This window comes from Tympanuchus pallidicinctus, unplaced genomic scaffold, assembly GCF_026119805.1.
Source record: "Tympanuchus pallidicinctus isolate F22 unplaced genomic scaffold, pur_lepc_1.0 scaffold31, whole genome shotgun sequence".
NCBI classification, from domain to species: domain Eukaryota; kingdom Metazoa; phylum Chordata; class Aves; order Galliformes; family Phasianidae; genus Tympanuchus; species Tympanuchus pallidicinctus.
In genome coordinates this window covers 13316125-13340296 of record NW_026294749.1, presented here as the reverse complement: position 1 = coordinate 13340296, position 24172 = coordinate 13316125, and the positions used below count along the sequence as shown (strand labels likewise).

The 24172-nt window shown below is 43.5% G+C and overlaps 3 protein-coding genes and 1 long non-coding RNA gene across 9 annotated transcripts; 1 reads left to right on the top strand and 3 right to left on the bottom strand.

Annotated features, from left to right (window-relative positions):
- Positions 1-201: 201 nt before the first annotated feature.
- RBFA (ribosome binding factor A) lies at positions 202-10080 on the bottom strand. 2 transcript variants are annotated; one of them, XM_052697700.1, is made up of 7 exons: positions 9940-10080; positions 9617-9659; positions 8766-8927; positions 6557-6669; positions 5470-5554; positions 2442-2509; positions 202-953 (listed from the first exon to the last, which is right to left on the bottom strand). In XM_052697700.1, exons 1-7 carry the CDS (start codon positions 10035-10037, stop codon positions 566-568), a joined length of 957 nt encoding a protein of 318 aa, XP_052553660.1. In that variant the 5' UTR covers positions 10038-10080; the 3' UTR covers positions 202-565. The 2 variants fall into 2 exon arrangements, with proteins under 2 accessions (XP_052553660.1, XP_052553661.1); XM_052697701.1 differs by lacking the exon at positions 9940-10080 and having other exon boundaries at positions 9538-9625.
- A 244-nt stretch (positions 10081-10324) lies between these two features.
- Positions 10325-14725, bottom strand: LOC128087788 (probable 2-ketogluconate reductase). Of its 2 annotated transcripts, none has more exons than XM_052697699.1 (6): positions 14664-14725; positions 13688-14072; positions 12557-12728; positions 11402-11580; positions 11001-11097; positions 10325-10665 (listed from the first exon to the last, which is right to left on the bottom strand). In XM_052697699.1, exons 2-6 carry the CDS (start codon positions 14067-14069, stop codon positions 10512-10514), a joined length of 984 nt encoding a protein of 327 aa, XP_052553659.1. In that variant the 5' UTR covers positions 14070-14072; positions 14664-14725; the 3' UTR covers positions 10325-10511. The 2 variants fall into 2 exon arrangements, with proteins under 2 accessions (XP_052553659.1, XP_052553658.1); XM_052697698.1 differs by lacking the exon at positions 14664-14725 and adding an exon at positions 14166-14278.
- A 44-nt stretch (positions 14726-14769) lies between these two features.
- Positions 14770-19171, top strand: LOC128087805 (uncharacterized). Of its 4 annotated transcripts, none has more exons than XR_008210016.1 (3): positions 14770-15175; positions 16322-16377; positions 16610-19171. It is a non-coding gene; the product is annotated as an uncharacterized LOC128087805 (long non-coding RNA). The 4 variants fall into 4 exon arrangements; XR_008210015.1 differs by having other exon boundaries at positions 14770-16088; XR_008210014.1 differs by having other exon boundaries at positions 14770-16377; positions 16610-16739; positions 16853-19171.
- Positions 18305-24080, bottom strand: LOC128087787 (probable 2-ketogluconate reductase). The gene is made up of 5 exons (XM_052697697.1): positions 23627-24080; positions 22169-22340; positions 20767-20945; positions 20485-20581; positions 18305-19696 (listed from the first exon to the last, which is right to left on the bottom strand). The coding sequence occupies exons 1-5, from the start codon at positions 24009-24011 to the stop codon at positions 19540-19542; spliced, it is 990 nt and encodes a 329-aa protein (XP_052553657.1). The 5' UTR covers positions 24012-24080; the 3' UTR covers positions 18305-19539.
- Positions 24081-24172: the final 92 nt, after the last annotated feature.

Sequence of the window (24172 nt, the reverse complement as noted above, 5' to 3'; positions counted from 1 at the left end):
GGTTCCTTCCAAACCAAGCCATTCTGTTACTCTATGATTCTATCAATTAAGAGGCTGAGCTTCTTTCTTCAACTTAAAAATACTCAAGATTTCTAAAAACATTTTGGAGCTTACATTCACTGTCTTTTAATCTCTTTCATTTTCTTCCCTCTTCCTGACCCAAGAATAACAGATAGAATAACAGATAGAATAACACTGTGATTATTTTGATCCAGATTATTTTTGAAAAAACATTTCAGCATAGAAACAATAATTTTATTGGAAGTAACAAAACTGCAGGAAGATTTAGCTCACACTGCTGCACAATGTATGTTCTGCTATTAGAAAGCTGCTCTCTGGCTAGAATTCCTACAACTACAGCTGCTTTAAAGCTGCTCAGCAGTTTGTCACAAACAGCATTTTCATTTTTCTGACATACCAGCAGTTGTACACCATGTGTGCCAGACCTGCAGCTCTGAAAGAGGAAGTGGTAAACGGGAGGTACAAAACTAATCTTTCAGTAGCTGTGACATTCGTTTTTGTGCCACTGGCACTCACAATTTCCAAGGGAGCAACTCCTTCCACCTCACTTCAGTTTCACGGTAGGCTCACTTGGAGTTTTGCCCTCGTTTGCCTCTAATTCGTTTACCTCCTGTAACTCATCCTCCAGCTCATAGTCTGAGACCGATTCAGCGCTATCGTCGACGTAATCAGCCTCATATCTGCCCAGTAGGTATTTCTGTGGTGTAATGTCATCGTCAGGAATATTCTTTGTTTTCTTCTTTTTCATTTTCTTTTGAATCTTAGACAGCTGCAGCGCCTGGCTTTGCGTCCACGGAACGCTTTCTGTAATTCTTGACAGTTTCAGCTTTTTGTATTCCTTTATCTGCTTATTCAGCAGTTCATGATCAATCCCAAAAAGATTAGACCGGATGGGCGAGTCTGAAGACTGAGTTGCAGAAGAGAATGATTCACTGTGAAAAGGTTAAAAAAAAAACAAACAAAAAAAGTTGTCATTTCTCCTCGCCTGTGTATTAATTAAGGAGCAACACTAATTGGGACAACGTGAATAACGGATACAGAAACAGGAAGAAGGGATATCACTGGACCATGTGTCTGGGGACTGCCTATATTTAAGCTTGTTAGCATTTCAACAGGCCTTAAGTGGGGAAGTAAATAAAGCAACTACATTCCAGACAAAACTGCCAACAGAATGAGCACTGGACCTGGGAGGAAGTTACACAACTCCTAGGTTTTCCAAGAAGTGAAAAAACCTCTCCTCAGAAATATTAATTAAACCAGACTGAAGTATTTCATGGGAAATATATGGAAAGACTATCACAACAGTGATTTTTCCCTCAAGAAATTTCTGATTTGCAACTAATGCACAGCCCTGTGAGACAAAGAGGCATAAAAAGTCATTCCCACTGACAGACTACACAAGTGGAGGCTTCTGGTTTTGAGAATGTCCAGCCCACAGGATCCAATTGTTCAACATTATACCTCAAGAGCTATAAAACAATGCTAAAGCAATGTTTAGTTAATTCAGGGAGCTCTGTCAGCAAACTCTACTCATGTACAACCATAACTATCAAACTATCAACACTATTCTACCAGTATATACGCATTGTATTTATACTGGTAAATGTAAGGCTTTTAGAGTCATGATGAGTCCATCAGCAAGAAAGAAATATTCCTGCTATGAACACTTGTAAAAAAAAAAAAAAAAAAAAAAAAAAGCAATTATTGCAAACATACTGAGTCTTAAATTCCAAGTTCCAAAATTATTGCTCTCACAAATGGTACTCATAGCAGAATAAGTACTGGGTCCCAAGTCTTGTTAATATGTTGCTCTGATTATAAATGTCAAACACAGCTGATTGTAAAGACCATGTTCTGTTATTACCTTATGGGTTAGCTGCTTCCAGAAGCATACACACTACAGCATTACAAACTGCAATTCAGCCGTTTTCCACAGCTTAACACAGGTCCACTTACATATAAAAACATAGACTTTCTGTTTCTATATTTGCAAACCTGCAGGGAGATACCTGTGCACGATAACCAGAGACAAAATAGCCTATAAAAACATCTGCTCTTAAATATGAAAGTAAATCAGACATATATAAGAAGAAATATCTTCCCTCCGTTTTAATAGATGGCTGTAACATTTGCAAAGAAAGCTTAAACCACAAATTGAAATGCTACATTTAACTTCTTGGATAATTATTTCCTTTTTTGTCCCAGGTTATCCTGTAGGTTTTTTTATCAAAAGGCTCCTAGTTGGTATGGGCTTCCACACAGTATCTTTTTTTCTACTTCTTATACCCTGCTGCTATGAGACAACTTCAGTTACAAATCTAATTAAAATACACTTTGTGTCATATCAAATAATCTCCAACTTAAACTGGCCAACAGAGGTGAAAACAGACATTTGTATCCTTTTGATTCAAAAAGCCCACCTGGAATTATTTTGAGACGTTTCTTCTTCCTGAGGTCCAAAATCAGCAACAGCCAACAATTCCTCAACCTGTAAATATGTAAGACAATAGATGTTAAAGGCCTTGTAAACAATATATTTAGTTCATACCTTAACAACAGACCAATATCAAATAGCATGTATACATTTTTTTCTACATTCCCAAACTGCCCTTTCAATACTGTGAAACATAGAGTCTAATTCTGCACTGCTTGTGAGATGAGTTTAAGGCACATCTGATCTTGTGAATATTTTAGTTTACAGAAATGCCAGGAACTGCTATTCTTCTTGCCTGGAAAGCTTGTTCCAAATATTGGAACTGAGCCATGGATTGCTACTCCCACAGTTATCTTTTTTTGCCTTATATATTCTGAACAGCTGGTCAGGAATTGCGTGACAGATATAATTATTTTCATTTGGTCTTGTGCACCTTTCAAAATCCTTTTTCATAACATTCTTACACTGGGACTTTTTTGCTTTCTGTAAGATTTTGTCTGGTAAATGCAATTTCCTACTTCCCTTTAACATCTAACTAGTAAATGCTAAGTAAAATCTAGCACATCCAGGGCTTACAAAATTTTCCCCATTAGGTACAGTTTATCTCATTTGATATTTTTATTTCTACGTTTATTTATCATAGAAACAGAGAATCATAGAATGGCTTGGGTTGGAGGGAACCTTACAGATGACCTGGTTCCAAACCCCCTGACTCAGGAAGAGTTAGCAGCCACCACATCAGGCTGCCCAGCGATCCATCCATCCAGCCTTGAGCAGCTCCAGGATGGGCCATTCACAACTGTTCTGGGCAACCACTTCTCACTACCCTCTGAATAAAGAATTGCTTCCTAACATCCAATCTAAATCTCTCCTCTTTTAGTCTAAAAACGCTCCTTCTTGTGCTGTTGCTATCAGACTACATAAAAAGTTGGCCTCCCTCCTGTTTATAAGCTGCCCTTGAGAACCGAGGGCCCCAACGCCGTCGCCGTGCAGCTTCTTCTCCTCCAGGCTGAATAACCCCAGCTCCCTCAGCCTGTCTTCATAGGAGCGGTGCCCCAGCTCTCTGAGCATCTCCATGGCCTCCTCTGCATCTTCTCCAGCAGCTCCACATCTTTCTTTTGCTGAAGGCCCCAGACCTGGATGCAATACTACAGGTGAGGCCTCACAAGGGAAGAGCAGAGGGAAACAAACTCCTCTCCTCCCTGCTGGCCTCTGTGCAGCCCAGGATAGAGTTGGCCTTCCAGGTTTCAAGCTATGGCTCAGATCAAGCTTTTCATCTACCAGGACCCCAAAGTCCTTCTCTGCAGGACCATTCTCAAAGCAGTTCCTCTCCCAGCACGTTCACCTATCCAGGACTGCAACATCTTGCCCTTGGTGAACCCCACGAGGTTCACAAGGGCCCACTTTTCAAGGCCTGTCCTGGACCCTTTGGATGGCATCCCTTCCTCCTGTCAACTACACCAGCTTAGTGTTGTCTACATCCCTTCTAAGTCATGGTTTTCTCTTTTTAATGGGAGGTAATTAGGATGGCACTTCCGTCTTGCAATAGTTAAAAATCATTTTCAGCTACGCTATTTCAAGTCCTGTTATTTGAATCTGTGGATTGCTTAAATCCCGAATTTCAAACTATGAAAAGATCCAGCAAAGTGCTTCCCAGGGCCATTCATTGACAGAAACTATGGAGGGAAGGTTTTTGCACATCTTGAGTGCTTAACTGTCTTGGTGGTTGTGCACTGAACTTTAAGATAAGGCGATCCTAGGGTTTTTCATCTCCAAAAAAGTGGTTGTTTAAAGAAGTTAGAGAAACAGTGACTAACAGAGCAGGTTTTCATCACAACCAAGGTATGGAGCTGCAGAGATGGACAGCTGTAGCTCCAGCTAAATACGTTAATGCCACAGCAACTGTAATGACAAAGCTCTTCCAGAATCACAAGCAGACTGCATACTGTGTCAGTTAGAAGAAGTGTAAGAACAAGTATGAAGAGCTCTCAGAGGTGCTTAGTTCACTTTTATTTTTCTGCTAATGTAGGTGACAAACATTTGCACTGGGGATCTGTACATTGGCATGGAACTTTTCACTATGGAGAGTTCTAGCCATCTAGACATCTACTGAATTTCTGGAAAGTATGATGCTCTTATGTCTCCCAGTTCTGCTCACGTGAGCCCACAAATGACTAACAAGTAGCAAATGATGGCCACAATAGCAGCACATCTAAGAATAAGGCAATTAAAGGCACAGAAATATGAACACGCCCTCTTCAGGTAATGCTCTCTAATGCACATCAACAGCTTGGGGATGCAATTTTGCATGAAAATTCACTCACTGGTGCCATCTTTCTGCTTTAGAAATCTCACTCTGTAGTCTTAACAACAGCAAATTCCCAGAAAACATCATTCTAAAAATATTTCCACATCGTGATAGAAAACCTGGAATATTAAAGATAAGTTAAAAAGTTGGGGGAAGCATGCAGTGTGCAAAGATGTGCAATTCCAGAGAAAAACTGTAATAATTCACAGTTGTGAAAACATTAGGCTTCAGAAGAAATAAATAAATAAAATCACTGAACAGATTCGCTAGCATTTCAAAAACACATCATATTCAAAGTGTGGAACACAGTTCCTCAGAACTCATTTCATACATAATTATGTGTGCTAGGCAAATGGCTACCATATATTCGTTAAGAGTGTAATGTCATATTTTGGGGCTGCTTACTTATTAGCCTCATTATTTCTCACAAGCATCTCTGAATATTTCACTTCAGAAATGTTAACAGTAGCCTCAAAAAAAAAAGTTAACAGAGAAATAGCTACAAAGGTTCTTTTACACTGCATAAAAACATTAATCTTACCAAAGATTATTTTCTAAAATGCTCTGGAAGATGAAGAGGTAGGGTGTAGGTAAGGCTGATTTTTAATGGAGCAATTAATGTTTATGTACTGAACATCAGCTCTCTCAGTATTCATACACAGTGTGTATCATAGTACTTGATCATAGAGTCAAGGATTACAGTTACCTCTTTTACAGCTGCAGCTGCTTTGTCTTTTACAAATACTACTGGGGGCATATTTCCTAGGATTCGTTGACTCATCAGAAGATACCTGGCAAAAATGCAATATCAAGCAGTGTGAATACAAGTACAGCACCTTGAGGAAAGATAAAATGCATTAATTCCATGTATACTACAAATTTAAGGACTTTGTTTGCAAAACTTGCAGTCTGACAAATAGCCATTGTAGTTAGTGCTAAGGCACTAACTTTCATCAGTGCAGAACCCCAAATCTGAATGTGCAACACACAAAAACTACTAGCTGCAGATCACACTGGATAGAAATAGCATTAGGTTTGCATCCATTATGCACAGGCTAGCCTGGGTCTTTCCCCTTCTGATTTTCACAGAGTGTGGAAGGAGAGCACTGTGCTGGAGCAGGAATTACAAAACCTAGGGAAACGGGGGAAAAGGAAACAGACCTACAGCATGTTCCAATGACACCTTCTTCCCCACAGGGTGAAATTCTGACCTTCCAACAGACAAGTTGGACTGCAGAGGGTAAGCCAAGCAAAGAGGGAGACAGAAGTCTCCATGGTACCCTGCAAACTCATCAGACCCTGCAAAAAGTGAGTAATCATATCACAGTGTATGGCAGCATACTGACATTTGTTTTTTGTCATCAGCACTGTGAAGAATTTCTGTAAGATCAGTCACCACTTCAAGATGTCCAAAGTGTCTCTAGAGACCAGATTTGCCCAGTGAACCTCTACTGTGATATTTGTAACTGCCAATCCTTTTGTGCACCATCATATTCTGGCCCACTGCCACGCACAGCATGTTGAGGCCACCATCACTGGGTACAATGAAATATTGCTTTAACCAAACTCTTCTGTCCTTCTGCTCAGCCCACTCCAAACCTTTGGAAGCACAGACATGTAAAGCTAGCTGTGCTTCAGTGGGAGAATTCACAGCTGGTCTGACACAGCTACGCATTCGAAACACTAGAGCATCCAAACAGGTCAGATTTAGACTGCTAGCAATATTGAGGAACGTTGCTAATACATGGCAAAGAACAGATGGAGCAGTCTGACTGTCCATCAGGCAGCAGTACCGGATACGTGGAGCACTTTTCCGCAGCACCCCTTCAACATAATTATCACTGGCTGTAGTAGAAGCAGGATTCCAGTACACACGACAGGCTGAGAAGTTGGATGCCAGGGACACCTGCAGAAAGACAAAGGTCTCTTTAAAATTTCACATCCATATATGCACATCCACACTTCACATACAGCCAACCTCTGATCTACAAATAAACATTCAGTGATCCAAACTAAATACCTACCTTTTTAAGGGAATCTTCTCTTCCGTTCTTGCTCTTAAAAGCCAAAAATACAGTGTCTTTACAGAGCTATGGTTTAACAGCAATTAAGATCTACGTTCAATATCAAAAGGAGCTGTTTTATTTCTGCAAGTTACCGTCCAGCCTCCCCTTCCATTGAAATTACACAAAGGAGAAACCTGTCAGCTCCTGTGTGTTACTGGCAGGGTTTACATTTAGTCAGAGTGACAGTTCTATCATCACAACTAGCCCAGAATAGCAATTTATTCCATGCTGTTTTGGAATACAGTTATTGAAAAGGTATGTTGCTGCTAAGGACTCGTGATACAGCCCAGTCTGTTGTCATCAGAAGCTTGGCTCTGACACTGACAGGAAAAAGAATGGCCTCCATATCATTTGATGGAAACCTCTCGTGGGAACCTCTGGTGTTCGAACCTCCAGCTCACTGACATAATCTTCACTGCATTATGCATGCAATTTAAAAGGCTCAGTATGCCAAAGTCCTACAATTCTGTGATCCTGTGAGATGGGCTACAGTCCTCCTGAAGAACAAGCTTTGAAAAATTAATTCAAAACTGAAAGATCTGCATAACTACCATTCGTCACATCTAGCCACGGTGAGTTACCAAACGTTCTCACTGTGACAACACGCTCAGCAAACTTCTAATAATCGACCCAGCTCAACCAAATGAAGAAGTTGAGGAGGAAGGCAGCATGAACACCTCACTGCATGGCACAGTGCAGAGGTCACGTAGTCTAGAAACCAATTCCTGAAAGATACAATCAGCAGGAAAAGTCAACTCAGAGTTCACTGCCAGGAAAGAAAAGTGCATGGCAGTCAAGTCTGCAGTCAATAAGTTAAGAGTGCTGCTCCTTCCTGGGACAGAATGGGCTGTCCATTCCCAAATCGAGTCTGAAACAAGCACGCAAACAAACCGACCCAACACAAGCCATTCCTTGGTCATTATGTGAGTAATGTTATGGAGTGAATAAAAACTTGGGTGTTTCAAGCCTGAAGTATGTAAACTTCAACTTTGATACCGGGAAAAAACAAGTTCTGCTGGATAGCAGAAAGCCTTCAAAAGGGTTTACTTTGATAAGAGAAGTAACAGCACCAGATCGGAATTAGCTGAGGAGTAAATCAAGTCTCAGCCACATCTTAGAGCAGCACCAACAATAAACACTGCGCCGTTTCAATAAAATCTGCACTACGTTTAGAAAAAAGCTGCTTCTTTCCCTCCCTTTAGGGAAAAACAAGTTGTTTTGTCTATAGCAACGTCTCCTGAAAGCAGTGCAGCTTGCCTACAACAGCCAGTATTTTTGTGCACCATCAAGGTTAGGAAAGCGATCCCCAAAGCCCCATCCCTTGTCTGAAGACATTCATTCCAAACCCTTGAATTAGGAATTATTACTAATTAGTTATGACAGAACTAGCTACAATCAGGTACAAATTTCCACTCTTTCTGAAACCTTGTTTGCCAGTGCCATTTTCTTAATGCTTCTATTTATTTTCTTTTTTAACCTAAGCTCACGTTGCATCTAACCCTCCTGCCATCACAATGAAGCTGGTAAGGGACACAGTGGGGTATTAGCTCTTGCACAGCTGCACAAAGAAAAAACTCTGGGAAAGACAAATTTACAGTGGTAAAATCAGGCTCCTCCTTCAAGATACAGATATTAAACGTCCAACCAACAGGAAAAAAAATAAAAAATCACACCAGCAACATCATTACTCAGCTGGCCTAAGTGGCGTTAGCGTTATACTGGCAAAGGTCTACTGAACCAGCTGCAACAGTGGCACATGAGCTCTCCTAGCACATGAGGAAAACCAAGGCTCATCTTGCTCTGCCATGCCACACCAGCAGCAGTGCTGCAGAACTGATGCATGTTACAACACCCAAGGACCTCCTCTGGCAGACCTTTTACCAGCCTCAAATTCTAATCACAACACCTCAGGAAAAGCTGAAGCTTTTTTACTTGCCTTGCAGATTTCCAGCTTGAGATCATAAACCTCTTTATTAATCTCACAGCTACTCATCATCTCTGCCACAGCTTTATGAATAAGACCATTCAACACTTTGCAGCGTATGGTATCTCCTCTTCTAGTTTTTGCCGGGTCAGCTTTGTTGGTTGGCTCATATATCTTTAAAGAAAACAACAAAGCAGTTAGTACAAACTCACCTCAGGAAGTTATAGACAGTTTTGTATACTTTCTAGTTTCAGAATGTGAGAGTTGCAGCTACCAACCTTTTTATTTCTTAGGCGTTTCAGTAAAGAATAGTTCTGCTCATAGTTTTGATCTTTATTTACTACAAAACACCTCTCTTTTTTTATTATTTTGTACCAACTTATGTAACTCAAATCAGCTGTCTGAAATACGGTGAGTAATAAGTGAAGAGCATCACTTGCTTGAAAAGCAAACACGAAAGCTTGTTTTCTGTACAGGTCTCACATATTTACGTTTTGCAATGCAGTTTATCCACACAGAGAACTACGAGCACCAATAGAACTAGAAGTAAAACAAATTCCAGCACGTAAAGAAAACAAAGGCAACAAGGTCAGAGGACTGTCATGCTGTGACTGGTAACACAACCTCAGATTGCTAATCGGAATTTGCCTCATTCTGACAAGAACTGAAAGCAGTTCCAATCACTGATTCTCGTAGCGTGAACACTACGTTCAATAGAGGAAAATCGGGCAGGAGAAAATCTCTGGGATCGTAAAATCCAGTTCCTTGCAAACACTACGGACACCTTTCCAAAGCGATGCACAGCGGAGGAAGTTATCCCTCCTCCCGGCACGCACGATCGCATCCCGTGAGCATTTCCTTACCATTCCAGGTCCCAGCATAGGGCTGTCGTACCAGAACTTCTTCCTGCCGGACAAGAACAAGGCACTCGGCGTTACCTGCCAGCGGCTCGGAACCGACAGCTTCCCACCACTCCCGCACACGCCGACACCGCACCGCCGGCAGCGCTTCCCATCCGCGGGAGAAGCGGGGCGGGGAAGGGCGGAGGAAGAGCGTAAGGCCGCGCAGCTCGAAGACGCCCGGCACGGCAGCGCGGTGACCGCGGTCCCGCAGCGCGGCCCGCCCGAGCCGGGAGCGGCGCGCAGAGGAAGCCCGCCCGCCTCCGGCCGGCCGCCGCGGCACGTACTTCTTTCTGCGGAGCATCTTCGTTAGCGGTCTCCCGAAACCGTGCAGCGCACGGCAACACACCACGGCCGCGTTCCCCGCCGCCCGAGCCCCCCACATGCTCCCGGACGGCCTCGGCCCGCCGCTCTCCCCGGCGCCCCCTGGCGGCGCGGCGGCCCCGGCCGGCGGAGCCTCCGACGGAAGCAGCGGTAAGGGCGGGGCGCGCCGAGCCGAGGGCGGCCCGCTGTAGGCGGGGTCTTCCGGTGGCCGGAGGCTCGCGGCACGGGGGAGCTGTGTGCTGCGCTCGGCGCCGCGGCGCCCGGAGGAGGTGAGAGCTGCGATGGCGCTGGCTTTAAACTCCGCGCTGAGTTCTCTGACCGGTGACGCAAATGACAAGACGCGGCAGCTTTTCCACACAGAGGCAGCTTTTGTATTTAACTAAAAGCATTTAAACCACAAGTGAGCATCAGTTAAAGTTGCGCTTCCACATCGTATCGGTGTCGCGTACCCCCGTGAATTGCAGGGAAAGGTTCTCAGCCTCGTTTCCTCGCTCTCGGTAACCGCCAGCGGCGTTAAGGTGAAATGCAAGTCGCTTCACAGCAGTACTTCATTAGGGATGGGAAGACCCGCGAGCCCTGCCTCTATGCTCTCCGTCATGTTTTCCTTCATCAGGTGGCGCGTCTTGACGGTGGCGCTTCCGATGTGAGGAGTTAGGAGAACATCCTTCATCTGTAACAGAGGGTGATCCCTGGGGACGAAAAGAAGTGCTGAGGTGAGGGTCACTCGCACAGCAGGTTTCTTCGGCGCCTGAAGGACCAGGGAAACGCTTAAAATAGTAATTACAAACAGAAATGACGCTATGACCCAAGCATACTCAAGGCTTGAAACTGAAGCCTGCCTTGCAGCTTTTTATGCAACAAATTCTCCTAGTGAGTCAGCGTGGATTTTGCTTTGCTGCTGCAGAGGGATTGGGGACATCATCACTTCAGCAGGGCTAGAAACAAAATCACACAGTTTCTACCAGCTTTATGCTGTTTTGCATCACATGCACTCACTTCTATTTAACTTAAATGTATATCCAACCTTGGCAAAGGTTCAGGATAGGTCACATCCAGAGCAGCTGCCTTAATAACTTTGTTTTGGAGAGCCTCCACCAAAGCATCCTGATCAACAACCAGACCTGGGTGACAGAAAAAAGAAAAAAAACAACTCTTATTTTCATATTGCCACACAATATCATCTTTTATGGCATGGCGATCAGGCAACTTGTAGGGCTAGTAATGTTCACAAAGCAGAAGCAACAGCAGGGGGTGGTGAACCAGGAAGAGGAAGCTTGGTTATGCACATGAGAGCTGGACAGTCAGGATTCAACTTCAGAGTAAAAGACACTTTATTAGGGCTGAGTTTCCCAGAACTACTTATACAAAATGAGATCAATAACTGCCAGGGAACCATAATGCAGTTTTATTTATCTTGCGCCTTACCTCTGCTGATATTAATGAGAATGGCTGTGGGTTTCATCAGCTGTAGCTCCCTCTTCCCAATCAGTTTGTGTGTCTGAGGTGTCAGTTTCACAGCCAGCATCACAAAATCTGCCTGCTGGAGCAAGTCATCTATCTTCTTACAGTAGGTAGCTCCAACAGCACGTTCTTCTTCCTTGTTTCTTGGGGGGCAGGGAAATAGGGAAGGGGGAGAGAACTCTAGTCGTAACCAAGAGTTTGCAGAAAAAGTTTAAATCAGAGTTAGAAAAACGACTTTTTTTTTTTCCTTTGCTCTTTAGTGAGAAGCAGCTAGTTAATAATACGACAAACTAAATGAAGAGCAGCGCTAAGCTCTGCTTCTCACAGTATCAGCCCTACTATGCAAAAATGTGCACTACTACACCCACGTCAAGAAAGTGAGAAGTGCATATAAATGCGCTGAGTAAATAAAAAGATAAATGCATCTGTGTCACAGCTTTTGGATGTAACAGAGATTCTTTTCCAACTCAAATGCAAAACTGATGTTTGACACAAATTCCCTTCCTTGTGAATAGTAACTAAAAAATTGCTGAGGAAACAGAGACAGAGGATAAATCCTCAGAAACAGATGACAACAGAAGCCTGCCTGCTCCGTGAATCAGTACCGTCTCACTGGAAGCATACACTGCAAGGTCTGCCAGCATGTTCATCCCATCAGGACAGTCTGGGCTGTGCACTGTGCTGCTCACATTGGCTTCCCACAGATGTGAAAGATGCACAGCACGTGGGATGGGTCCCTGAGAGCCAGGTGTACAGAACGATACGTGTGCTTCTGTCTGAAGACAGTCAGAAGGGCTGCTCTCCTTAGGAGCAGCTAGTTCTAAAAGGAGGAGGTGTTTCTGCCTGCACTGCTGCTGTGTGTAAGTCACAGCAGTAACGTCACCTTAGACTGTTTTCTCCACTCCTCAGTCTACTGTGAGGTCACCAACATTACAGGGAGGTTCACAGGGAGATCAGTGAGATTGATCAGTTCTGTTCCTTTCTGACTTGGTTTTCATACAAATCATGAAACCGATGACAATCCTGAAGCCAGCTCACATATTTTGCCACTTAAAGGGAGAGTTGTGAGAGAGCTACAATGGCAAAGCAGACTTTCTTTGCAGCTGTGACCAGTTTTACCTCTGTTTCCTGTTGTGGTATAAAATTTTCATCTCAAAGGCTTTGGCTCTCTCAGCCACTTTGTAGCCAATGGCGCCCATTCCAACGATGCCTAGAGTAGCTCCAGAAACCTCAGCACCCAGCCAGTTGGCAGGGAAATATTCAGTGTCAGGGGATATTGCCATTTGATAGCCTTGGAAGGAAAAAAAGAAAAAGTCACATCAAGAATTAAACGATTCCTGGCATCTGGTTACTTTCTGTCATAGAACAACACAGAAGGAACAGTAAAAAGCTGTTCTGTTTCTGGACGAGATCTGAATAGTGATGCACTAGCAACCCAATTTCTTACACTGATTTCTTTCTTAGGATATCAGCATACCCAGACCCTCTTTGGAAGAGGAGACAAGGGCAAAGAAGCCCTTGAAGAAAGAAAGAAGCCCAAAGAAGCCCAAACCTCAGCAGAGCTGCTCGTTGTCTTTCTGTCTGCAGTGCAAATGAATTATTGTCCCACTAAAATGCAACTCTGCAACACAGCTTCCTACTCATGGGATTCACCAGCAGGACTAATGTGACAGTGCTACAGATGGCACCTGTGCTGTGTTTGCTGAATGGTGCATCTGATGTAACACAGGTTAGGTTGTAGCATCATCAAGACTTTCAGTAAGGCCAAAGTGTGTTTCCCTGCCTTCTTGCAGGTAGAACACAACTGGCAGATAACAGAAACACAGGAAAGGATGGACAGGATTCTTAACAGTTGATGAAAAAAGTCTTAACAGTTTGTTCACAGCAACTCAAATTTATGCCAGCTAGGCAAAGACAGGTTTTAGGGCTCCTTGCCAACATCTCTTTATTAGAACTTGAAAAGCAAGACTGCACTGGACAAGCAGAATGAGTGGCTACGATGAAGAACCCTCAAGACTTTAGGGCTATCTGGAAAAAGAAATGTACCTACCTTAGTAATACATCTGGTGGGAAACTGAATGCACTACATGCAAGTTACTACTACCAGCATGACAGAGTTATCCTTTTCCTCATCCCTGTTTTTCTTCCAGTACTTCTGCTCCTAAGCCCACCTTTGCATCAGCACACGCTTTCTAATTGCGTGCTTTGAAGAGCCAGCTTTGAAAAGTCAGAAAGCCTTTCAGTTATTACCTTCCACAAGTCTCCTGGAAGATGCCAGCATCAAAGCCATCCCCAGGTCTGCAGTGTCAGTGGAAACAATCGATGGAGTGTTAGACACTTTCACACCATAGCTGGAGAGGAGATTCAGATCCAAGTGATCTACTCCCGCTCCAGAGCTTGCAACTATCTTCAGGTTAGGCAGGCTCTGCAGCAGCTCCTCATTAATAACCGGTTTGTGATACCACATATAAATAGCTCTGATCTTTTTGCCAAGAAAGCTCTTGTTTTCAAGATATTCTTTCATGGTGATGAGACAGAAACGTTCCTTTAGAAATTCAGCATGGTCTTCGTATACCCCATGCTTCCCTCCGATGCAGTCAATTAGCACACAGGGCAGCTCCTGACCCTCCATGTCCTGCAAAAGCAATGAGAAACCAGAATGACATCTCCCGCTGCAAGTTTTTTGAGAACAGGAACTGATCGGCTCAGTTGCATGCTTTTTTCTCACTTGAGGATCGATCTGGTCAAAGATGTTTGCTCTCGTGAGTGGAACACGCGAGTTCACCAACCCGTCTTCGGAAGGATGCGACTGCGATTCGCAAGCACAGTCCTGGCACCAGAGCTACAGAAAAGTTCAGCGTCACACGCCGCCAACAGCAGCTGGCAAGCCTGCTTTGCTGGCTAACAACAAGCAGCAGTGCCCGCCCCAGGACCGCCGCAAAGCAGTACCGCTCTCTCGCCCCGGCTGCTCGAAACAAGCACGCACCTTCCCCGCAACGCAACGCAACGTCCCGTCCCCCACCGAATCCCCCGCCACCGCACCACGGCTCGGCAGACCCAGGGCGGGCTGGGACACGGCAAAAGTCCTCTCAGAAGGCGCTTGCGGACGGGACCGGAGACGGGAGCGCGCCTGAGAGACAGCCCGCCGCCGCCCGGCGGGAGCGAGCCGCCCGGCTCTCGGTGCGGGCGCACGAGCTGACGGAGCCGGGCCCCCTGCGCCTCTCACCTGCGCGCCGCTCGCCGACAAGGGCCGGCAGCACGGGCTGGGAGGGGAGGAAGCGAGGGGGGAGGAGGGGCGGGAGAAAAAGGAGAGGAGGGAGGAGCCGCTCCTGGAAAAGGTGCCGGCGGCCGCGGCTGCGTCTTGGCGTGGGGGGGGAGCGCAGCTTGTCTGCGTGGGAAAAGGGATAACGTGGGTTAACGAGTCGTTTTAGCTGGGTACGTATGGTAAGGTGTGAGCTGATTCTGTGCACTGAGACCTTCAGAGCAGCTCGGATTTTGGAGCTTGATGATCCCTGAGGTCCCTTCTGTGATTCTGAGGCGGTTCCTCTTGCTGTGTAGATGGTGAGCGAGGCACTCCAGGAAGGCTCTGACCTGTGCCGTAGGAGCAGCCGAGAGCCAGAAAACCCCGCCTGAGACCAGGGACCTCTTTTCCTTCCGAGCCGAGAAGGGACCAGCACTTGTGAACTGCTGCACTGTCCTGAGCCCTGCAGCACTTTGCAGTTGCACAATTGCATACAGGTCTGTCTCCTGAGTTCTACCAAACACATTTTGGTATGCTGAACATTCAAGCCATCAAGTTCAACATGAGATCCTCTCTAAAGTAACTAAGAAAAAATGAAGTGTAATAGACAGTCGTAATGCAAAGTGATACATAACCATAACTTTTTATCTTGTCGGTGACTTTTGGGTATCATTTATTGACGTGAGTTTCAAATTCTCAAGGTTAGGCTTTAAACCAAAAAGCCATGAGCTAGCTAGACAGAGTTAAAGCAGTAACTGGATTCCTGGTACGAGTTCAGTTTTTGACCTTTCTTTAAGAGAAAGCAATAAACATTTAATGCTTACACGTTTCCTGTTTCACATCAACCTCGTGTGAGTTTGCTGATAAGATGTAATGGGTGATCTTTTAACTTACTGCTTATGTAACAGTGCCTGAGATTAAAGGGTCGATGTGAAGTAGAAGACAAGACATTCCACAACTAATTTTCTACCGACTTTTAGTACTGAAGGTCAACAAATCCAGCAGCAAACAAAAACCTTTCAAAGATCAGTGCAATAGTTATCCCACCTGTGCATCAAATCAATACATTTGGATTAACAGAAGATACCTTTAGACAAAGAATAGGCGATCAAATATTCAAAGCACTGTTCTTCTTTAAGTAAGAATCGAGGACACATACATCAATTATCAAGAAAATGAGCTTGGTTATGTGGCTAGACGGGGAGAGAATCAGACAGATGCCAAGTTGCTTTGTGTCACTTCAGCAAATTTTCAAATTTGTTTAGGAGCTGGTATTAAATAGAGCAAAACATGTGACAGAAGGGGTCAGGAAGCCACTCACACTCTGAATGTGAACTGCCAGAATGTCACAAATAGCTTTGCATGGGCAGCGGGCAAACAGCAGCTTGAGATATGTGCACGTTGTTGCAGGTGAGCGCCGCACGAGTCCACTGCCATATTTTAGGTACCTTGCATTGGAAAAGGAAGTATTGCTACATGCTAATATTTTATTGTTGCTGAGAGAGATCTATTATACTGGCATTGTGACAAAGCTCTCTGAAATTCGTAGTTTCTATGACTACAAAGAAAGAAGTATTGCACAACTTAACTCCTAGTTTCATTAATTGTTACATGTTGCCATTGGTCTCTGTGTACTACTGCAGGACTGGCCGATGCCTGCAGTGTTGACAAGGTGCTTGCATAATGATTGTTTCTTAAGGTAAGGTTTTGAAGTATTGCATCAGCCTAAGAGACTTGTGCACAACGTAATCCATTTCCTAGCTGGGATGTTTAACCTGGTTTAAGCATGAAATTGGATGGGGGTATATGATCCTTCTGTGTTTAAAGTAGTGTTATATGTGAGCAGGATGCATCAATACATTAAACACACACACACACACAACAACCAAACACAACCAGGAGGTCTGTATTCTCATGGTTTTGCTTTTCAGGCAAGGCCAACCCAAGGAAGCAACTACCTCTCACTCACAAATTATGCCACAAGAACATTTGATGCATTTGATGTGCATTTGATTGGAAGCCATCATGAAGCACCACCACTAACCTGCCTGCTTGCTTCAGGTAAGGCCTGCATCTCATTAGACTGTTGTAGCAGCAGTCTGTGCTACGTCATACAGTGTGCCTGTCCAAACAGACCCGCACTAACAGAACAAATGTCACATTTTGCATTACAGTGTCTGCTGCAGTTTTTTATTCTTCTTTTAGAGATTTTAAAACTGAACGTATTATGTCTTCCAAGTACAATCTAAGTAGAATAAGAGGAGGGAAACAGCATGGAAAGATGACCTTAACTGTATGTAAGTTGATTTGATGCTATTCAATACGTATTTAGATCGAGGAAAGGTAGGAAGTGGAGGAATATTTCTTGTTTAATTTGAAGATAAGAGGCACTTGCTTCCTGAAGACACTGTTAGGAAGCTGTACTTCAGGTCACGACTCCCAGTTTGTAAGGCGATGTCAAGTAGTTAGGTGTTGTATTGGAATCAAACCCATCCTTCCAAGCTGACAGCTGCCCAGCACTCCGTCTGAAGCGCTGCACTGGCAAGGAGCACTTCTCTAGATCAGCTCAGACTCCTAAATATCTGCAGCAGTGGAAATAAAAGCAAGCAAATGACAAGTGCATTCTGTTCTTTTGGGTGCTCGTGAAATGATGTTCTGTTTGCTGCTTCTGTTTCAATCTGGAGAAGTTTGTAGGTGCAAACTCTTTTCTCTAGTTTGTGGATATTAATCTAATGCATGGTATTTTTTTTCATCTGTTACTGTAGATACCGGTGGCTTTGTTTTCAGCTTTGCAATTTGTCACCTTAGCCTTTTATTATGAAAGGATAGACTTACATTTGTCAGGATAATGCTGGTGAGATCAAACACATAGTGGATACCTGTACCTCAGGGAACAGGAGGTCTTTTGTAGAAGGAACACGGGACAGCCCTAAAATTCTTGTCAGCAAAATTGCTGCTCCTTAAAAGCTACAGTAATTTGTTTCCCCAAGCCACAAGAGTTGTTATACACAGGTTCCAAAACCTAGGTATGCTAACATTCACTGTTTGGTCTCCATAAACATTAAACAAGCATTGATGACTGCCATTTTTTCTGCGTGGAGGAATTCAGTTCCTCACCTTTGCTTCACACACACTTCATGTCAGACATCATTTTGTCAGACTGCGCCTCTGCTGCCATCTGTCATGTGGCAACAAAATACTATGGAATGTTGGCAGGAAGGTTCAGCCTCTACTCCCATCCCACCAACATCTGCCTCTGACATGATGGGCCAACCTAATGAAATAGTAATAAAAACCTAATGAAATAGTGACAAGCTGCTCTAAGAAACAGGAGGGGGAAATGACTCTGTAAAGATTTATAAAGGTTTATGAGACTGCAGACAGGATCCGAGCTGTGCCTATGGGCAATTTTGCTATGAATGGTAGTGATGAATAATCACACTGATCATAAAGCCTTACTACATGATAGCATTCATGGCAGTGCCACTTGGAGTCGTGCACTGGAAGTTTGTATTTTAAGACAACAGAGTGTACATAAGTTTTAGTGAGGTGGATGAACATTCTTCTGTTCAGAGAAATTGCATTAATTAAATTAAATGAATTAAAAAATGCAGAAATCGAAATAATTGATTGCATTAGAGATGCTGTTTCTAGTGTGGTAAAGCCATGGTTTCTTACTATGATAACTGCAGCCTTAAAAACAGTTTGTCAAGTTGCTGTTTCTAATCTTTGTAGTACTGGTGCTCACTGTTGTGTCTTGCTTCAAATATAGATATTCCTGCAGAAGGAAATCCTACTGACTTGGGCTTCAATGGTGTTTGCTTTTTCACAACTGTTTTTCACGTTCCTTCTGAGTTACAGAGTGGTGCTGAGTCTGACAAACATTTTTGCAAATATTTTGTGCTAAGTTGAAAATATTCAAGGTAGACTTTGAGTAAGTTTGGTATTCCAAACATGGCAGCACGTCCATCTTGGAGACTATTTTTCATTAGTGCTGTTGTTTGCAACTACAAACTGTCAGCTCAGATCTTCTGCTTTGAATAAATGATACTGAGCATGTTTCTGAACACTGATTTTTGTCTCAGCATTTCAGGTCTCAGGTGCTACTTTAAAAGGAGACTTCCATATAGCAGGTCACTAATATTTCTAGCAGGCAGCTTGCACTGTTTGCTTTGATATCTAATATGAATGAGGGGAGCTATGCAATCTAAGCAGATATGTTCTTTAGGACTCCTATACGTTTTTTAAAGTACTGATGTAAAATTGCTATTTTCTCCTTTGTATTACCTCTTTCCTTTAGTCAGGCATTCTATTTCCAAAGTTTTCTAAGAATAATACAGAATGCTGAGACATTTTCTCTTGTCTCATGACTATCTGGTAGCACTCTTAAAATGATTGGTAGATAGAAAGGATCTGTCACCCAGGAAAGCTCACTTTTGAACATGTTGTTAATAAAATATAACTACATAAAAATAAAAATAACTCTAAAGTGATCTGTTACAACCTGTGAAGTCCTGTTTCTCTCACAATAGGCAAATTAAAACATCATTTCTAAGGAGCCTTTCCAAAGCTGCAAATAAGTAGGCAATCAGAAGTTATTTCTCCCAGAGCCTTTTAAAGCCTGCGTGCATTTATCCATAGCTGAAAGTGAGGAGCAGTTTGTTCCTCCACAAGGGAATTAAAACTATGAAGGCCTCATTACATGTGAGACTCGGCCAGAGCTCTCCCTGCCCATTCTGAACAGGTGTCTCTTAATGGGGAAAAAAAAAGAAAAGAAAAGAAAAAATAAAAAAAAAAAAGAATAAAAGCATTTAGAGCTGATTGGGAAAAGAAGAAAGATATTTGGAGCTCCTTTTGCTCTTCAGCTAGGCAGCACTTCACTAGGCATGGGAAGACCAGTAAGAGCTGCTAGTATGTTTTCAACTGCTTCCTCTGTTATCATGCGGGTGGCCTTGTCTGTTTTAATGCCAAGGTGAGGTGTTATAATTACATTCTTCAATTTTAGTAATGGATGATCTCTGGAAGAGGAAAAAAGAGAAAGTTAAAACATAACTGTCATTTATCCAAATGAAGAGTCTCGTTTAGGCTTTCACACTGTATTTAACTATGAAGATAATATAACTTTACAATCCCACTGACGTCTGTAGACTTTAATCACCTGTGTTCAGATAATTCTGGGTGTTAAAAGGATGTGTTAAGTATTTACACTGGGCTCTTTTGCCCAAGCCCAGAAACACATTTTTTGCCACGAGCAGCAATTTGCACTACATCAGAACAGAGCACTCTCAGCATATTAACGCTACACAATGCTCTGAGCTGTAGTTATGCAACTCAGGAAATGGGCAGCAATTCAGTTGTCTCCCCAAGGAACCATTCTGGCAAATGTGCCTGTAGCCTCTGGGCCCAGGAGGTCTGCAGTACTTCAGCTCTGTACTGGAGAAACAAGCCTGTGCAGAGGGAAAATTTGGGACAGTACAGCATGTCTAAGGAGGGCTGATTCAACCAGCTTCCGCACATTCAATATGTTGCACCTTTAGATAAAACAGGGAGTGAAGCACACGTGTATCTTCAGAGGGTGATTCTGTGGCCTAATGCTCCCCTAATGCACAAGCTCCCCCGTGCTGTTTCCTGCTACCCCCGCTTCCCTTCAGCCTGTTATCACTTCCAACATCTGGGCCGCATCCCTTATTCACAGCAATTTCACACAAATGTGCAGCCCAGGAGCAGAAGGAGATGCATCTCCGTGACCCCTGCCTGCCAGCCTCATGCAGTGTTTCTGAGGAATGAGAAGAAATGAGATGGTGACCTGGGCAGCGGCTCCGGGTCGGTGACATCCAAAGCTGCAGCCCTGATAGCACCAGTGCGCAGAGCTCCCACCAGTGCCTCTTGGTCCACCACTGCACCTGGGTTGGAATAACAGCAACGCTGAGCACTATTTGCTGGTCTCAGACAGGAAAGAGGGTGGAAAGGGGGAGTGAGGAATTTTTGCCAATCCTGCTCGTTTTCAGCACGTGCACAGCTCCACAGAACGAGCTGGCTTGTATTTAGTAGTCAGGCCAGCAAATACTACACATTTTCCAAATGCTACCTCGGCTGATGTTAACGAGAGTAGCTGTGGGTTTCATCAGTTCCATCTCTCTTTTCCCAATCAGCTTGTGTGTCTGAGGTGTCAGGCTCACCACCACCATCACAAAATCTGCCTGGCAGAGCAAATCATCCATCTTCTCACAGTAAGTGGCACCAACAGCTTGTTCTTCCTGCTCTTTCCTGATGGGGAAACAAAGGATCACACAGCATTTCAGAGCATCGGTCGTGCAAATATTGTCTACCACGATGCCACTGGTGTACAAACGCAGGTCTGCCATTAATGCAGCCAACAGGTGGCAGAGTAGCATGTGTTTAGTGCCTCTGGAAGGCAGCAAGCCCTGCCTGCCTCTCAGCGTCTGCAGTGCAGGTTCGCTGACTTACTTTGAAGTCTGCAAGTGGACTGAAGCTAAGCACAGGAGTGGACACGGCCCATTCTGCAGGATCTCTGTGGGAAAGGTGCACCTCACAGGATACAACAGTCACCCAAATTGGAGTATTCAGATTTGCCAGGATTCATCCCTGGGACCTCTGAGAATGCTCGTCAGCATTCTCGTCATTTGCAATGAATGGAATCAGCAAGGCAGTTCTTTGGTAATTTAGGATGGTTCCTGGCCACTCCAGGACTTTCTAAGTGTGGGTTCTTGGGACTCTCTAAGTAATAAAGCATGTAGCTACACCAAAAGATAACAAATTAAAGTGAGATTTCTAGTTTGAATTTTTCACAGGAAAACAGGATAGCTGCCATTTCTGTTTTCTTGCCTGGATTCTGGGAAGTAAAGAAGCAAACATAGGAGAATATGTTTGAAATGTTTTGCTCTTAGTTGCAAGAGAATGAGTTGGAATTATCTCTACACTAAAAATAAAGAAAGAAATCACACTAGGCAAATAAGCTCAGTGGCACTTTGGACCAAGTGTCTCTAACACATGCATTTTGTTGGCTTTGTTCAGTGTCGAGGTCGACAGACAGTGACTGAGTAAGGAACAGGCTGGAATTACAGCCAGTTCAGCAACATGCAGAGCGTGTTTTGCTTCAGCACACAAGGCAGAAATGTAACTGGACTTTAAAACAACACATTTTTTTCACTTCTGTTGCCATGTGCCTTGCTGTTTCACGATGGCACTCTTAGATATACATTGAAGACTAAGAAATACTAAACAGAGGGAGACAGTGAAGACCAGCAAATAAATACATAAGTAAATAAATAAAAATTGTGCTTTATTTTCTTTTCTCTGTGGTTTATGAAGGAAGTCTGAAGGACTTCTTTCTAAATCCTGCAGAAGGAGGGATTGGTCTAGTATTTTTTGAACATTTCTCTCTGTATTCCTGACATAATTACATAATTTCTTGGAAAGGAAATACTGACTATATGAAAGGCAGTTTCTGCTGCAATTCAGGTCTTTACCTCCGTGTTCTGTTGTGGTACAAAATCTTCATCTCGAACGCTCTGGCTCTCAGAGCAATCTTATACCCAATGCTGCCCATGCCAACGATCCCCAGAGTAGCTCCAGTAACTTCAACTCCAAGAAAATCAGCTTCACAATACTCCACACCCGGGGACACGGCAACGTGATAGCCTGCAAAAATAAACATCCAGGATGATGAGTGAATGAGGTCCAGCACAGGTGAACGTGGCCAAAGAATCCACGCTCAAAGTGCGGCTGCAGTGCGTTTCACAAGTGCAAACACACAGCTCTGAACAGCAGCCCTTTCTGCAGTATCCTGGGAGATTTCCTAACACAACATATTTCCCTGCCATGTGTGACATTCTCCATTTGCTCCTACTGTCCCATAAAAAGCATTTTAATAAATCTCCCTAAAAATCATTATAACAAATGAGACTCGTAAGAATACTGATCTCCTCTTCCTCAGTAATCAAAACCATTACTGCCAGGGACATTGTAGAGGTTGGAAAAACCACATTTAGAATACCACTAGATGTTGGTGTTGCTATTTAGAATAAAGATAGGTTTCCTGTTCATCTCTGCCACTCTTCTTTGAAAAGGAAGCGTGACTTCTTTAAAAATCACTGCTCAATTGTTTAATTGCTTATCTGTTAAACCTGCCAAATTTGGCGTAGCCACACAAACAGAAAATAAACTTGTATGCACAGTGAGACAGAGATTATTAGCCAGCTAGCAAGGAGAGAGGCTTCTGATGTTTGTGTCTTCCGATATGGCCAGTTCTTGTTAAGCACGAGCAGAATATTGTGAAAGTAACAAAAAATGCCTCAGGTCATGCCAGAGGACAGCTATCAGAAATGGCACCACAGGCTAATTTCTCCCCTTTGAGTTTCTATGACTCCTCTGGTACAGGTAGCAAATCAACGGCAAGGAAATTTTATAGGATGAACCTGAATAATCTTTTCCTGAAGCTGGAGACATTCTAATCAAGACAAGGATGGGTTAATCTGGGGAATCAGCAAGAAAAAAATGGAGAATTTTGGAAGAAACTAGAAGGGGTGCTGCTAACAGACACTGGAGCAACCTGCTTCGATGATTGCTGATGCACCTTAAATTCCTCAGTTCCAACTTCTAAGACCAAGCTCTGTCCATAAAGCAGTGTTTTATTTGAATATAAGGTGTTGCTCAAGTATTTGCCACCCATGCTGGTGAACTGTGAAAAACAAACTCTTATGATTTTATTTATACCTGGTTGAAATAGGAGCGTTTCTGTAAGGTGTAGCAATTTGGATATTGAATATATATAGAATATATCAAAGTACAAAATCTTCAATTTTCCAGCCCAACACAGTAAGCTATTCACATTTTGTTGCACTATGGATATCTTCAGAAAAGTCAAACTAGTGGCACGTAAGTTGTATCATTTCCAGAAGATACACAATAAAAGAATCAGAGATTACCTTCTACCAGTCTTCTAGCAGATGCCAGCAGCAAAGCCATCCCAGTATCTGCTGTGCTACTGGAAACAGCACGTGGAGCATTAGCCATTTTCACACCAAAGCCAGCCACAAGTTTCAGATCCAGATGATCCATCCCTACTCCTGAATTTGCAATCACTTTCAGGTTGGGCAGGCTCTGGAGGAGGTCTTTGTCAATGACTGGTTTGTGCCACCACAAATAGATCGCTTGGACCTTTTTTCTCATATTCTTTTTGTTTTCAAGAAATTCCTTCATAGTGATGAGGCAGAAGTGCTTCTTCAGAAACTCCACATGGTCATGCAGTATCCCATGCATTCCTCCAATTTCATTCACCAGAAGCCCAGGCAGCTCTTCTCCCTCCATCATCTGCACGAAGAAGAAAGAGAGGCAGCATCAAAAGAAATACAAATATTTTTTTCCAAATATTTTAAAGAATCATCACTTTCATGCTCTTGTTCATGACAACTATGACAAGAGAGCTAACGAACTGTATATTTAGGCAGGGGGGCAAACAATTTAGGACAAGA